The sequence below is a fragment of the Rhipicephalus sanguineus genome, chromosome 3 (genome assembly GCF_013339695.2).
Source record: "Rhipicephalus sanguineus isolate Rsan-2018 chromosome 3, BIME_Rsan_1.4, whole genome shotgun sequence".
Taxonomy (NCBI): Eukaryota; Metazoa; Arthropoda; class Arachnida; order Ixodida; family Ixodidae; genus Rhipicephalus; species Rhipicephalus sanguineus.
In genome coordinates this window covers 143122378-143138035 of record NC_051178.1, presented here as the reverse complement: position 1 = coordinate 143138035, position 15658 = coordinate 143122378, and the positions used below count along the sequence as shown (strand labels likewise).

Sequence of the window (15658 nt, the reverse complement as noted above, 5' to 3'; positions counted from 1 at the left end):
GCCTTCGCGGATAAGCATCAGACAAGAGCGAAGGCGAGGTGGCGGCCGTCGATGAACGTGTCATTATGCCTTATAGCCGACAACCTTATCACAGTCATCTGTAGATATATCTGCACGGCTGCGCGTGTGGCGTACGCCGCACACTGCGGATTGACGGCGGTACGAGCGCGCCATGCTTAGCCATGCTGCCGTTCGCAAGTTCGCCGCCACCGCGTCGTGCGAGACCGCTTTAAAGTGCGCGTCGCTTTGTAGAAACGAAAGTAGCTCGCTGTTGTTGAGCGGCGCGGGCACCGAGAAACGTCGATGCACTGACAGACTAGTAGGTGACAACTGAAGTGCGCCGCGCATCGTCGTGCAGGGCCGCGAGAGCATCGCGGAGACGTAGAGTGCGCGTTGCTTGCAAAATGCGTTTTCGCCGCGTTGAACGAAGAGGCTGCAGTCGCCGCACCCGTGCACGGTCCGGTGTGAAGCAAGCACGAAGAACGTACAAACGCGCGCATACGGCATACAGCAAGCGGCCCGGCAGTGACTCCGCGACCCGAGTAGGCGACGCGCTGCACGCAACTAGCCAGGGATGATCGGCTTCACGTCGCGGTACCGCGCTTCGGTGAAACAGTGTCAGCTCATTGCAAAGGCGGTTAATTCACTCGTGAGCACGCAGCGGGCGTCGCTTCACGACGCGAAAAGGCTTAGCTTGTCACCGAAGGGGTTGTTAGCACTTTAATAAAAGTGCACAAAGAAAAAAAAACGGCTTGGCCGCTAAGCGCACGTTTTTAAGGCCGAGTCCATATACAACGAACTACTGATATAACGACCATTTTTCGCGACACTTTCGAATTCGTTATAAACGGGTTCGACTGTATTTGGGTGATAATTTAAAACATGCGATTATTTTTTCTAGCGTGATGCACAGTTCTAAATTCAAAATATTTCACGTGCCTTCTGGGGAGCAAGATTTTTTCTAAACTGAGAGAGTTACAAAGTAAATCAGCATATTACAATAATCTGGAATCAGAACTGTGTGCAGTGCAACAAAATATGTTGAAAATTTGCGAGTGAGCCAATTTCAAGCTGGGATTTCACTCGTGATTGTTCAACATACCATAACTGTTGTTCAAATGGGTTTAGAGCATCCATCTTTTTTTGCACTGCATGCAGTTATGATTCCAGATTGTTGTGATATGCTGATTTGCTTTCTAACTTTCTCAGTTTAGAAAAAATCTTGCTCCCCAAAAGGCACATGAAATATTTTGTAATTCAAAGACTACACATTATAATGAAAAAATAATTGCATAGTATTTTAAATCAGCACACAAATATACACAAACTCACCATGTTTCATAAAAATCGATCAAAAAACTAAAAAAAAATATTTTTAACCCTTTTAGACGCTATGTACACAATTGTGTACACCACTTTTTTTGTTATTTGTATCAAAAGGGGCACTAAGAAACAAGAAGATACATTGAGCTTTGGATGAATTGAACTTCATGCATAATAAATTTGTCTTCTTCATTTAACTTCATTTTGCAGTGTACTGTTGCATACGATCACTTTGCTGAAGGCACTACTATGCTTAACGAGTCATTCGACGTGCCGCTTCCCGCGATCCACGACAAAAGTGTAATTTTTCTTTGCTCTACATGGACATAACTGGAAGCGAATTGGCACCACGTTTCTAGCCTAACGTATTTATGTATTATGACATTATTTTTGTTGCAATAGAATATTGAGTGCCTTGAAAGAATGTTGTATCGATTTGACGTATTTACAGACAGTTCTTCATAGCTGGCGTCTGAAAGGGTTAAGGCAGAGAACAACATGTGCCCGAGAGGGTCATAGGGAATGCTCTACAAGGTCATCTTACCCGCTCCTCCTCCTGCTGCTCATTTCTGTCCAGTGCAGCATCAATGGCATCAAAGAACTCGTCTTCATTAATCATGCTGTGTGGTCCCTCCTGCACGAACAATCAGTGAGGAAAAAGATAAAGGCAGGCTGGTAAAAGACACAATCAAATAACTGCACGTGTTTACTTTTCTAATGATATGCTTAAAAAAAATTGGTTCAAATCCCAACACACGTGTTTTAATTCAGTGCCTCAGACACAAGACCCACAACTCAACAAGACATCCTTTTCACAGATAGCCAGCACGTGAAGCAACGCTTACGTAAGCTCTTTTCTGGTGACCCTTTCAGCGGTGATAAGGAACAACCCTGATAAAAACAATGCAAATATATATATATATATATATACACACACACACACACATACCTGCCAAGTTTGGAGAAACGGAATCCGGGAGATCTACTCAACGGGGGGGGGGGGGGGGGGGGGGGGGGGGGGGGGGGTATAAAATATGTCGACCGCGGGAGGTGGGGGTGCTGCGATAGCAATTATATGGACATTGTACAGATCAGCGGCGACCACAAAATCCAGCTGACAGAGTCCTGAGCGATGACATCGCTTACGCATCGTCTGTTTCACGTGCGAGTAAAAGCGCGCTAGCGCTAGGGACGAACGCGGTTGAAGCAGAGATGAAACGACCCGGCCGTCAACGTGGCGCGAAGGGCACATGCGATAACATCGCTCCGCGTGTGAGGCCTGTCGTCGCTTGCTTACCGGTTATTTCATCGGGCAAGATTTTGTGTGTACACAAGAGCATCATCTACGAAATATTAACGGCTGATATAACCTATAACACATTTAGGATGTGGCCAGACAACTTTGCTCATGTGGCCAGACAAAGCACTGGACGCGCGGGGCAAAACTGGATTTCCGGGAGATTTTCCTATGACCCGTACAACCGGGAGAAACGTTCAAAATCCGGGAGTCTCCCGGGTAATCCGGGAGACTTGGCAGGTATGCACACACACACACACACACATACTCGTATATATATCAGCCCAGACGACATGATTATGATTCTAGAGGCAGCCACAGGACGTACTAAACAAGCTGCCTCAGCCCTTGCTTTGTGAATGGAGCAGCGGAAGCTCTCGTGGTGTTGGGTTGCACGCACTAGGAATCACACCACGTGTGGAGTGGGCATATGCGTGGTCTCAAGTATCCAGCCTTTGTTTCTTGCTGTCGTTGCCTCGGCCTGTTTGTTTCAAACAGATATGCTCTCTAGGCACCAAACTGTTTTGCTTGTTAACTGTTTCTCTGGTGCTTCTTTCACACCTTCAATGTCATCAAAAGCGATTACCAGAACTATGAATAAAGGAATCCTTGAGTTCCCAGAAGTTCGGCGCGCCTGAAATATCTTCTCCAGATGTCAACTTCAAAGTATGCTTTGTGTATGAAAACAGCAGATTGTTTCAAATGTACTGCCCTTGGAATGCGGCTGGAACCTAGTGTACGAATGCATATAAACCATGTCACTAGCACCTACACTATCCATCGCCTCTCGCTTTATCTTAACTTTTGAGGCTCTGATCAAAGCTTTCTCAACTTTTCTTTTGCTGCATGCAACAATGCAGATTTGAGTGTGTTATAAACTCTTTCAACTATTATGAAGACCTGGATTGCTTTCAGGAGGCCAAACTAGCTATGCAATATTGTCCCATATTAAAGGGGTACTGACACCATTTTTTGAATGTGAGTTGACTGTGCCATACAGATCTCCTGTACACAGAAACGACTCTGAGAAAGTGTGAAGCTCAGCAAATGTTGATAAAATATTTTATTTTGATATTAAAGTCAATTTTTCCACGGTGTACCTACCGACATCGACACTAGCTTGACGTCAGGCTACAGTACTAATTCTGGTGACTTCACACAGCAATCTGGCTAGTTGCGATGACGTCATGTACCAAAACTCCAATATGGCCGCTTGTGCGTCACCAACAGAGCCAAGGTGCTAAGCGGCCGCGGAAACGTCGCAATATCTTGCGCGAGCACATGACGAGAAGCTCATACCGTGTCATGATGTCAGGATACAGGACGAACTGAAGCTAGCTTTTAAATACATATTGTAATTAGTTTTCCAGGGTGCACTCACGCTTAGCAATACATTTTCTAGGCGCTTGAGGGCTTGGCCTTTCATTTGACGCAAAAAAAAAAAAAAACTGCAAATTTTTGTGTCAGTACCCGTTTAACGTTCAGTGAGGTTAAATGCTCAACAGCAAAGCTCCTTGTTGACTGAAAAATAAATGAGATTCTAATCAACAGGTCATGAGTAATCCCTGCAGACCTGTTAACCTTAAAGCTGTTCATGCTCGAAAGTATGAGTAAAAATACTAAAATATATTGAACTACAATGAAACCCCATTATGTTTCTCGGAGACCATTAAAAAACAATGTGCAATATGGGACTAACGAAAAAGTAAGATTGACGATTTTGTTCAGACAGGCAACTTCTCTTCTTAGTGCGATATAGTTTAACAAAAAAGGGCAGAATGCACACTGCAATGATAATTTGTTTTAATTGGTTAAATGGCACTAGCACATAAAAATAAACTGACAGATACCTAGATGGTTCTCACAGATGAAATAAACATGCATGTGTACAAAAACAGCCACTTAATGCCAAGCCTTGTTCGGAACCCCAGCTGTAGCAGTCATTCATACCATTCATACAATGACGCTCGCGATTTCTATCTATCTCTTGCATCAAATCTAGGATAGCAGCTCCTTTTCTAGCACGTTTAGTCCTTTCTAAGTTCCCATGTAGCCAGGTACATCAAAGCAAGCATGCACGGTATCGAAAGCAACGATCGCATACGAAAAATGTAGGTGCTTGAGGACTCAACTGTATTGTGATGAACAAATGAATGAATGGGTCAAATGCTTCTCACCTCGTAATCAGGGCCTCCGAGCACAGCCGGCGGCTGTGACCTGGCCTCGGACATGGCTTGCTTGTAGGCTTCCTCCATCTTCTTGCGCTTGTCCACCTCCTGCGTTTCCAGCACAGTTCCTCAGACGACACACAAACTTAGTTCGAAGTCTTGGCACATTACTTGAACCTGTGGCTACACACTGGTAGTGTCGTGGAACCCACAGAACAAAAAAGCCCAGAACAATGTTTTCCTGTTATAAACTCAACGTGTCGAGAAACATTTCTAACAACGAATTGCTTTGGATTGTATTTCCCAGTTACGAACACATAGCTGCAGCTTCCGTCACTCACAAAAGTGTCGAGGCATCATCTGTGTCAATTGTTTCGTATGCCCACTTTGAAAGCGACGAGCGGGAATGTGGCATGCCAGCAAATTCAACATCCTCCTAATAGCATATCTACAGCCTGGTCTACCGTTAAGGTTATTTGAAAGAGTAAGAAATGTGACACAAACATGCTCTCGTAATATCTGTGCTAAAAATTAATGAACCGAATCCATGAAGCAAACGTATGTTTGCTCCAACTTTGCAAACATACTAAAATTCACAAGCCCTACGCAGACAAACACTTCCAACTATTATGGACAACGGCAGGGTGCCTCTGCAGTCTGACTATGAAGTCTCAGACGTGTACAGGAGCGAGGCTGGTCTGTCCTGAGCTGCTCACACTACTGACCCATTGCCACACCGCATTTCAAGTTATGTAGCTGCAGATAAGAAGCTGCACATACAAGATACCAGCGACTTTTGTTTTATCTGAGTAACTACGTACTGCGTACTGACTGATTTCACACTGCATAAAGTTTCCCAGAATACAATTTCAAAGCTTCTTCGAGAAAACACTAGCAGCTTGTCAATGGCTGAATCTTTCTCCAACAAGTTTCGGAGACAAGAACTGAACACTTGAAGGTCTTGCTTTTTGTGCTTTGCCAAGCAAACAATAACCGTGTCAAGAATCAAGAGCTATTTTTTTCTTCTTTCAGTCAACCTCCAAAGCGTGTGTCCCATACAAGCAATGGTAGCAGCCCCGTGTACGTCCCTCAATACCCAATCAGTACTAATAGTTGTCAGAAACGTACATTGCCCATCTCAGCAGTAGTTTATCAAGCCGCATTAGATAACAAAAAGCAAAAAAAAAAAAAAAAAAAGGCTCGGGCAGAGATACTAGTTTCTCTGCTCGAACAAAGAGATGGCGAAAAAACAGAACAGAATGTACGCTTGGCTGTCAAACAAGATAGAAAGATACAACTCTGTACACGTGACGTGCGTACGTGTGACAAAAAATAATAAATCAAACAAGGAAAGGGGGGGAGAGAAAAAGAGGAGATGGACTGCATGAGCGAACCTCTTCTGCATCTTGCGGGTAGCAGCCAATCTGGCAAACGCACAAGCAGGAACAGAATTTCGTCAGCTTGGTGGAGAAGCGAGCGCGACAGCACCACGGTGCCATCTGCCACCAACCGGCAAAGATCAGATTGCCTTCCCGACTGGCCTGACAGACAAGGCTGCATATCAGGCACAGAGGGGCAGGGCACAACTTCTCTCCTCCTCCCCAGTCTCTCTCTCTTTCTTTGCAAGCCATGAAACCCGAGAGGCCAACTAAGATAACAGGCTTGCTCCATGGGACATGTTGACAGTTGAGAACGGAGGGGAAAAATAAAAGACCTCCAAACTGTCGCAGGCAGGCTCCAACAAAGTTGAACAGCATCTACCATGGCAGTACAACAGGGACAATATAATGTAGCTCACACGGCAGAACGCACAACAATATGTACGCATGAAAACTGCTTAGCTTTAATGCCACATATGTGATTTCTACTTCCATTTCTTCTTTCGGGGAGCAGGTGTGGAATATCACGCAATCATGTCTTAATTTATTAAATGGAATTTTTTGTACCACAACTTAATTATGACCCATACTGTACTAGAAGGTTGCAGGTCAATTTTGACCTTTTGCTGTTCTTTCAAGAAAATGTAAACATTCATGCATTTCAATCCCACTGCAATGCAGCAGCCAGAGCAGGGAATGAACACGCAACTGCAAGCTCAGCAGCACGATGCCCCAATACCTCGGCTACCATGATGGGTCTTGATTTGTCAGTGTCAATGCTACGGAGACAGAACGGTAAGCTGTCCATAAGTTTATCTGTACGTTACGAATTGTAGCATGAATAAATAATAAACTGAAACGACTACTGTGGAAGGAACGTGATTTCGCTGCCAAAGTCAGCACTGATGCCAACCTATAAAAAATGGAATAGTGATAACCTAGACAATTCTGTCTTATCACAAAAGACATTCTTTACGTTCTTTGCAAGGCTAGTGCCCCCTTATCAATATTTCACAGGCACTCTCAAATGTAGACGCTGTCAAGCCAGAATGAATCAAGAATACTTTGTACTGGTGCTAAGGCAAATTTGATACCAGTTTCTGAGTTCATACAGGTTTCGAAGGCCAAAATTCGAAGGTTTTCAAGGAGTTTCAAGTCCCTTTTGAAGGTTTTTCAATGAAGCAGAGAAGCATCCCAAGTAAAGTTATATTGTGCTCGAATACAAAAATTAGACTAGAAATGCCCAGTCTTAATCACATTATGTAGCCAGCATGCACAAATTTTTACAGCATCAATGCAGCTCCTGGGGCACCTCCTGAGTTACCCAGGTAACGTTCTCCAGTTCTCCCGCTTTACTTCTTTCAGTCTTTGACAGGCTGTTTGACTTCACAGCAAAGGGGACGCTGCACTGAATATGTAGTGATCTGCTGAAGCAGTTGAAATGGCAGTAAATGCTTCCAGTTCTTGTTTTATCTCATGTTGACAATTTGATCCATGAACACTTTTTTGGCTGCCTAGAGTAATCAAGCCTCTCCTGTTTCTTGAACTCTGACGTAGACTGAACTGGATACGAAGTGAACTCGTGTCACTATGGTCAGCTGCTCAGTGAATAATTTGCTATGTAGAGTCAACATACATGACAACATGTATTTGTAGAAATACAACATGTATTTGTAGAACAAACACTGTGTGAGAGGCAATCACTGAGTGTCAGTAGCATGATCAGCAGCTTTAATTAGGACTTCCTCCTTTTGGCATCAGGCTCACACACGCCTTAATTTTTTTTTTTAATTCTGGCTGCATGAGGACAACGGGTATTCGTTGAGCTGTTTACACTAGAATCAGCAGCTTTACTTCACACACCACTCGCACAACAGAGAGAGAGAGATAGAGGAAAAAGAAGTGCTGAAGGTGGACTCAAAGTGTGTTCAGAGAAGGAAAGTAGTAGAAGACAGACAGGTAGGGAAATGAAACAAACAATAAGTAGGCAAGGTACCGTATTTACTCGAATGTAAGCCGATGTTTTTTTCGAAAAAACTAAGTGCGAAAGTGGGGGGGTCGGCTTAGATTCGAGTACCATGATTTGACTGCAGCCGCCAGCTACCTAAAGGCCCGGCCGCACTAGCGGCATGGCGGCTCACCATGCGCCGATCTCAGGCTACTGTATGCAGACGGCTCTGCATGCGTGTCAGAGGCTCATTTTCGCGACATCCTACGGTAGCTGCATGGCGACGAGGTCGCTCAGGCTCAGCGGCAGAGTGGTGGTCCCCATGCCTACTCAGGCTGACAGCGTCCGCCTGCTTCGTACTGTCCACTGTTCTCAAATCTCGCAGTCCCACGTTCATGCAGCGAGGGTCGTCGAGCCGGCAAGATTTCATGCCGGCAAAGGCGGGCAAAAGTGGATCGGGTCACGTGATTACGGCGCCGGCGAATGCCACGCACTTTGGCACCCTTTCTCCTCTTGTCGCGTGACGCAGAGGTGGCAGAGGCACGAGCGCAGAGTTGGTCACTTTTCTGGATGCGGTCGTGCAGTGTAGTCGTGCTTTAAACACATTCTCGCGAAACGCAGGCCTGCATTTGGCCTGCATTCGAGGCAAGTTTTTTTTTTCTCTGGCCTTGCGAATTTCGGGCGTCGACCTAGAATCGAGGGCAGCCTAAATTCGAGTAAATATGGTATGAAGAAGGCCAATACGTCTCTGGCTCCACTCATGGTGATGCCTCAAATTCCACACAAGCCATACAGTGCAGGATATGTGCACTCACACCAGCGTACTGTTTACAAAACAGGGAGGTTGCCAGATGGACACCTATCTAACAGTGAAAGCAATTCACACAGTCAATATTAGACAGCATTTGCCAAGAAATTCAAGGATGTTCAAGTAAAAAAGCAATTCTAGGACTTTTGAGGGCCTCAAAATGTTCTTTGAAATTTTGAGGGTTTTCAATGGTTTCACGGCCTGTACACACGCTGCCGATTATGCTGTGATCACGCATCACAATTTCAAGCGAGAAAGTGACGAGATGAGTGCTACCCAGTTTCCTCCCACCTATACTTAACCCTGGCATTGTATGACCCCATTTAAGCTATAGCACACTGATTGCCTGAGAAACATAGAGCCAACCCCAAAAACTCCTGAAGCATAGAATTCTAAAAAAAATGTCACAGTTTCGCTGCAAGGGCAAAGCAATGAACGTGATAGCAACAAATTGGAGTGCCATATGAAGAAAGCCTAGCAGCTCACTCCTTTAGCAAACACATGCTGCTGTAGTGAGCGAAGTGACCCTCGTGCGGTCTATGGCTTCAATGCAAACTTTGCAATGAAAGCACAACACACACAAAGCAGCTAGGAGCCATGTGTTGAACTCCCTCAAGAGACAAGCGCATGAGCACGCGTCACCGTGCCCTGTAGGTCAAAGTACAGGACCGGAGGCGCGCAGCCCAACTGCGGCGAAAGGTGAGCGAGGCGACACGCTTTCAATCATGCACTTTGAACATTAGCACCATCTCGCAGGTGATAGTAAACAAGCCTCTGCCACGCTGATGCACTTCCAAGATCTGCATACCACCAACAGTAAATGGTGTACATAAATAGCTTGCCATTAGAATGCTGAAGAATGTCATTTAACGCATCGCGCTGCAGAGCGAGTGGTCACAGATTCAAATTTCCAGATGCGTGCTTCCGGAAAATTTTCTTTTGGACCATTTTTCTTTGTGGTTTCTACAAATATATATACATATCTATGCATATATGGAACGGCACGGCGCTGCCGACGGCACAGTCCCACTGAGAGTGTCCATATAATTGCTATCACAATAAAATTAAGCTTCCCAGCAGCTTCACGAACCCCCAAAGGCTGAAATTTAGGTGTGGCAGTCTATCCTATCTATGTCCTTCAATTAGGAGGTCCCGCTGTACCAAAACATTTACAGCTGGGAACAACACACCTTACCACGTAACATTAGTGTGAAGGGTGGATCAAAAAACACTCACTCGTTCGAGTTTTCGTTTCCAGGCTTCCTCCCGCTGTGCCATCAGGTCGATGCAGTGAGACAGAGTGGCTAGGATGCCTGCAGTGGTGGCCTTGAACGTGATGGCTTCACCACGAAAGTCGACCGGTGGAAGCATCCCTGGGGCAGCGGGTGACCGTCGCCGGTCACCGCTCTCTGGATGCAGACATCATCAGTAACTTCACTGAAGGGCGATGTTGGGAGGGATCTTGCCGCATCCAGGCACAAAATTTGGGATGGTTTCCAATCTCAACCCTGCTTCAGCTAACTCTTGGGCAAATATTACGAAATGACAGCTGGAGCTCTGATTGACCTTTGTTTTACATAAATTTATAGGTAGGTATTTTAGTGAGATGTATCGCAGGTTTACCTCAGCCAGAACAACACACTGTCAAAATTCAGTTTCAACTTGCAAGAACTGCCACATTGTTAATAATAACAATTCTTGAAGTTTTACATCCCAAAACCACAATATGATTATGAGAGACGCCATAGAGGAGGGTTTCGGAAATTTCAAACCCCTGCACCTAAATCTAAGCACACTGGTCTATAGCATTTTAACTTCCATTGAAATGCGGCTGTTGCGGCCAGGATTCAATCCCACGACTTTCGGGTCAGCAATCAAGCACCATAAGCACTAGACCACTGTGGCAGTTCCAACTGCCACACTGTTGAATTTTGGTCTTTGCTAATACAGCTGATCAATGTTCTGGCAACAAAAGTGATAACATGCTCATCTGATGACAAGTAGGAATATCCTCCCCTATTAAGCTTGTGCACCAATGAGTTCCCTTAGAACATCACAACTAGAATAGGTCATTATGGGCAAACACGTAAAGCAAGATGCTCAAAAAGTTTCAATTTGTATGGAAAGAAATTGACACTCTTTACCTTGGTATTGAAAAAGTAAGCAAAATAATTTGCACAAAAATTCAGGAACGCTATGCTAATTTCATGGCCCAGGGTAAAAAATGCTGCCACTGTGAAATCTGAAAGAAATTTCTGTTTTGCAGCATGAATGCAGTGCTCTAAAAAATATTGCCATATGCTACCTGGAAAGGGTGCTCCATTTATTTTTATAATACGACTTTAACTTAGTTATAAAGTAAGTTACAAGAAAAAATTACCAGCTGAACCACACCTCTTCTCAAGCATTTGAACATCTGTTCCAGGATGTGCTCAGCATTACTGTGTGGCAAAAGCACAAAAACCAAGATGCACAAAAATATAGTTCCAAAGTCAGAAAAAAAAATTCCCACAGTCCCAAACTGTGTACTGAAGTGACCCAGGCAAAAAGACGTCTGGTGTGAATACATTTGCAGCACGTTAAGTCCAGAGTTAACTTTGCAAGTTTGTCATTGACTTTTGTTATGACAAGACAAAAAGAAATGTTAAATCCTCAATAATACTTCTGCCTCATGTTCAAAACAGTTTCTTACAGACACAGATTGCTCTCGAATATATCAGTGCAGCACTTGTTTTCAATATGATTTCCCATTTACACCCTGAAAATTTCCCTATATATAGTCTTCACTGCATAACAAACTTCAATGGGTTGCAAGACAATTGGTCTGACAACCTGGTGTGCTACGCCAGCTTCTTTTCAAATTCTTCACTTGCTACAGCATGTTACAAGTGAAGCACACTACAAATTACTACAAAATCGACAAGAAAGCCAGAATGCAAATATGTCATGCAAATATTTGCTAAGGCTTGCACATATCTACTGAAGAAGAGAAATTAAATGCTCTCTTTCACATAGACCAGAAGATAACATATCATGAAGTTATTTTTGTGCAGAACACAAGCTATCAAGAAGGAGCATTGACAAGGTCGTGCCAACAAAGCACTAGCGTTTGGACTTTGATCCACAACACGATAAGATACAGGCAATACCCTTGTGGAGAAAATAAGGGAACGACGCTACACTGACTCGCACTGGCGACTTTTAGCTACCGATATTTCGTAGAGAACTGTGCACAAATACTACAGAATAGTTCCCAATGAGTTATGAACTATCTCAGGTTCTGTAATACTTTGTATAATATTTACTGATATACAGTAGAACCCCGCTGATACGTTATTGAAGGGACCGTAGGAAATAAACGTAAGAGACGGGAAACGTAAGAGACGAAAAACAGGAAAAACGGCAAAATATTTAGTGGTACAGAATTTTATTTCAATTCTTACGAGCAGCACGAAAATTGGCGCGCTCAGCCGCGATCTAGTCGATGGATAGAAACGCGGAGCTAAGGACGGCCTCATCCACAGAAATGTAATCAACGTATGTGATTTTTTAACACCAACAGCGGTAGGCATGAAAGAACTAAGCACACGCAATCACGACTGGCGCGGCGAGTCCGACCGCGAACCGCACGCACGACCATGCGCGCTCCAACCAGCTCGAACTCCTCCCGTTCTCCGACAAATAACGATGATGATGAGTCTACGCCAACGCGATGGCAGAAGTGAATGCCAATCTCAAAGGCCTTGCTTTCGCAAGCAATTACGTCATGCACGCCATGTTTGTGCAATGCAAATCTCAAAAGGCTATGCTTTTGTCAATAGTAAATGCCAATCTCGAAGGCCTTGCTTTCGCGAACAGTTACGTCATAGACGCCATCTTTGCAATTTGAATCTCGAAGGCCATGCTTTTGTTTGCATCAATTGAAAGATTCTGTTGCTTGCGCCTCTCATGCGGCTAATATTACGGTCAAACAGGCCAAGCTGCGTGAAAATGCACCATGGCCGCTCTCTCTGGTAGTCACTCAGTCGGCTCCGAGCGCACTTCGCGACGTATCATACGGGAACGGTCCGACAGTTACGACGTAACAGCGGGGTTCCCAATACATTGTATCCTATGGGAGCTATGCCGGGACCGGCGGAAAACGACGTAACAGCCGGGAAAACGCAGCATTGAGGAACGTAACAGCGGGGTTCTACTGTACATGGAAAAAAAGAGCTGACTTGTAAGGCATACCATTCCAATAACCTAAGTTCCATAGAAAGCTACACTACAGCACCTGCAAGAGCATAATAATGAAAATGGCACCCTAGCAGCTCGTAAGGCAGCACACAGCCACCATACAATAGCCGCCATAGCATGCAAGCACAGAACTCAGCCTGATCAAGTAATACCAATTAAAAAAGAAAAAAAAATTTGGAGGACACTTGAGCTTTGCCTTGAAGAGTAGAATGCGATAGGATAATTGGGCCCCGTGCGCATCACCTTCTCAATTGCTAGCCTGGCTTCGGTTCTCGGTGCATGCCTCAACCGTGCTGTAAGGAAACGAACGACTGTTCGCCTAGGATTGGCCGTTTAAATTTATCCTAGAATGCCTACTGCAAGTACAGTTGTTAAGTGCCCGCTGCGCCATAATTTCTCCTTTTGCGAATTAGCAAAGGGCCCACTACACGTTTGTAAGGCAACATGCAAACCTATGCAGCTGCTCAGTTTGTTGATGCTCTTGCAGTTGATGATGATTAAATATGTCTGATTGCTTTGTGATGGATGGGCCTTTATAACACCTACTCGTTGCACAATTCACATGTTTTAACGCATGGCACGATTCTGCGCTTCTCCCACACAGTATTGCATGCGTTAAGGAGACTCCTTCCACTACGTGACATTCATATAGTGCTTTTTTCCGAAGCAGTTTCAAGCAATAGCGTGGCTCTGCGGGAGAACATCTGCTTGCCACGCAGATGGCCTGGGTTTGATTCTCACTAGAACCTAACATTTTTATTATTTATTTTATTTGCATCTTTCTTGATTTCTCAGTTACAGACAAGATGATGATTTTTCACTCACAACCAACGACGCCGATACCGATGAAGACGCCGACACCGGAGTTTCTACGAAACGAGCTCTTTAACGCCATCGATTTAACAAACCATTGGTGTCATGAGTAAGAGATAGCGGCAGTTGTACTAACATGGAATACGAGTGAGCACTGAATGGAGGCTTTAATTAAATCCAAAAGCTCCAGGCAAAAAATGCATGCTAGATTAATTTTATGCAAATGCGAGTTTCCTGCACTAATAGGCAAGCTGTCAGTTTAGCAATAAACAGAGCTCATGTATGATGATGACATCAACAGGAGAAAGGGATTGTGCTGCCACTGTGAAAACATGATGCCAGATCTCTTTAAACATGCACTGCTTTCAGCAAGTCAGTTATAAGCTACTTATTGAAAGAAAGTCTACATATTGACAATTTTCTAGAGAAGGATCTCTCTGTCAGTACCGCCACTCACCACTGCATTAAAGATTTTTTGTTCTCATAAATGTTTCTGTGTGTACTAGGTGGAAGTTCATCCAAAATTAACACTGCAAAATGCCATGCAGGCTCAGTGTTTGGGCAACAACACTCAATCTTAAAATTTCCCTCCATGTCTGTACAGAAATTCAAGAAACTGTACATCTTCAGACAGTGGAAAACTCATCATGCCACACAGGTCTTTCTAAACATTTTGCAAACTCCCTTCAGTGTTATGAAGCTGTTTGAAAACGTTTGAAACTCCCTGCAAGCTACTGAGTCATATTATACCTCAATAAAAAAGGGTTTATGCGACGCATAAGACACTGGTACATGAACTACTGCAGCGAGTGTGGCATGACTAAAACAAAACAGTGGGTCTCCGATATCTCTAGCATTGAGCAACGTGCTTTGCCAGACGTGTCCGAGGCAACGCTGCTACGATCCATGTCAACATTAGATAATGCTGCAGCTGCAGGATTAACCTTCATGGCGGAATGCTTCTCTTTTACGCTGCAGACCCATACTTCTGCCCTGGCCCGAGGCAATGATTTCTGTGAAGCTAACAGCTGATGTTTTATATGAAGCCATATTTTCAGACTTCAAAAAGAAAAAAAGGAGAGAAATGGGCCATAAACAGCAGTTCTCGTAGAAGGCTGTTGCAACTAACAGCTCACCCGACTAGCGACTCACCATGCAGGGAATCGCCATACACAGAATGCAAGCAGCTAAGCAGCATGCAAATGCAGCAGCGTCTGCATGGTAACCTCCACTTACAATGAATTAGCCCCAGTGGTAGAAAACGGTGTGGAGGCTCAGTGACTATTTCCTTACTTGCACCTTAAGCCACGCTAAAGAAGACTTCGCTCCAAAGGAATGCCACGAAAATTTACCTTTAAATCGAGATGCCAAGATCTCCAGAGTTTTTGACGCCGTGTCTTCGCCTAGTCCATCCTTCATCATTGGGCTGCCATCGTGACCGTTCTGTTCTTCGGCTGCAACCAAAACATTGGACCAAACTTCAGTGTTCTGGAAGCACTTGCTCTCCTCGCACCTCTAAAAGGTACATTTCTTCAAAAAGCAACAGCGGATTTATACTACAACAGAGTTTTACATCTAAGATGCTGTGTCTGAACTTAATTGTTAGTCAACGACTCAAAATGGCATTATGTGCTTATACCAGCTCAACAGTGTCCATATCCCCGAGACATTTCATCTCTGCAG

The 15658-nt window shown here is 44.4% G+C and overlaps 1 protein-coding gene across 4 annotated transcripts in view; it reads right to left on the bottom strand.

Annotated features, from left to right (window-relative positions):
• LOC119387336 (ceramide transfer protein) overlaps positions 1 to 15658 on the bottom strand; it is a 608660-nt gene that overhangs the window by 22217 nt on the left and 570785 nt on the right. For 2 of the 4 annotated variants that reach the window (XM_049413479.1, XM_049413480.1), the window contains exons 2-3: positions 4798 to 4896; positions 1868 to 1957 (exon numbers count right to left, since the gene is read on the bottom strand). In XM_049413479.1, coding sequence (XP_049269436.1) covers positions 1868 to 1957; positions 4798 to 4875 — 168 coding nt within the window. In that variant the 5' untranslated portion in view covers positions 4876 to 4896. Of the gene's footprint in view, positions 1 to 1867; positions 1958 to 4797; positions 4897 to 6182; positions 6287 to 10159; positions 10333 to 15327; positions 15429 to 15658 lie in introns of those variants that run through there. The other 2 variants (XM_037654691.2, XM_037654692.2) reach the window with 2 other exon arrangements.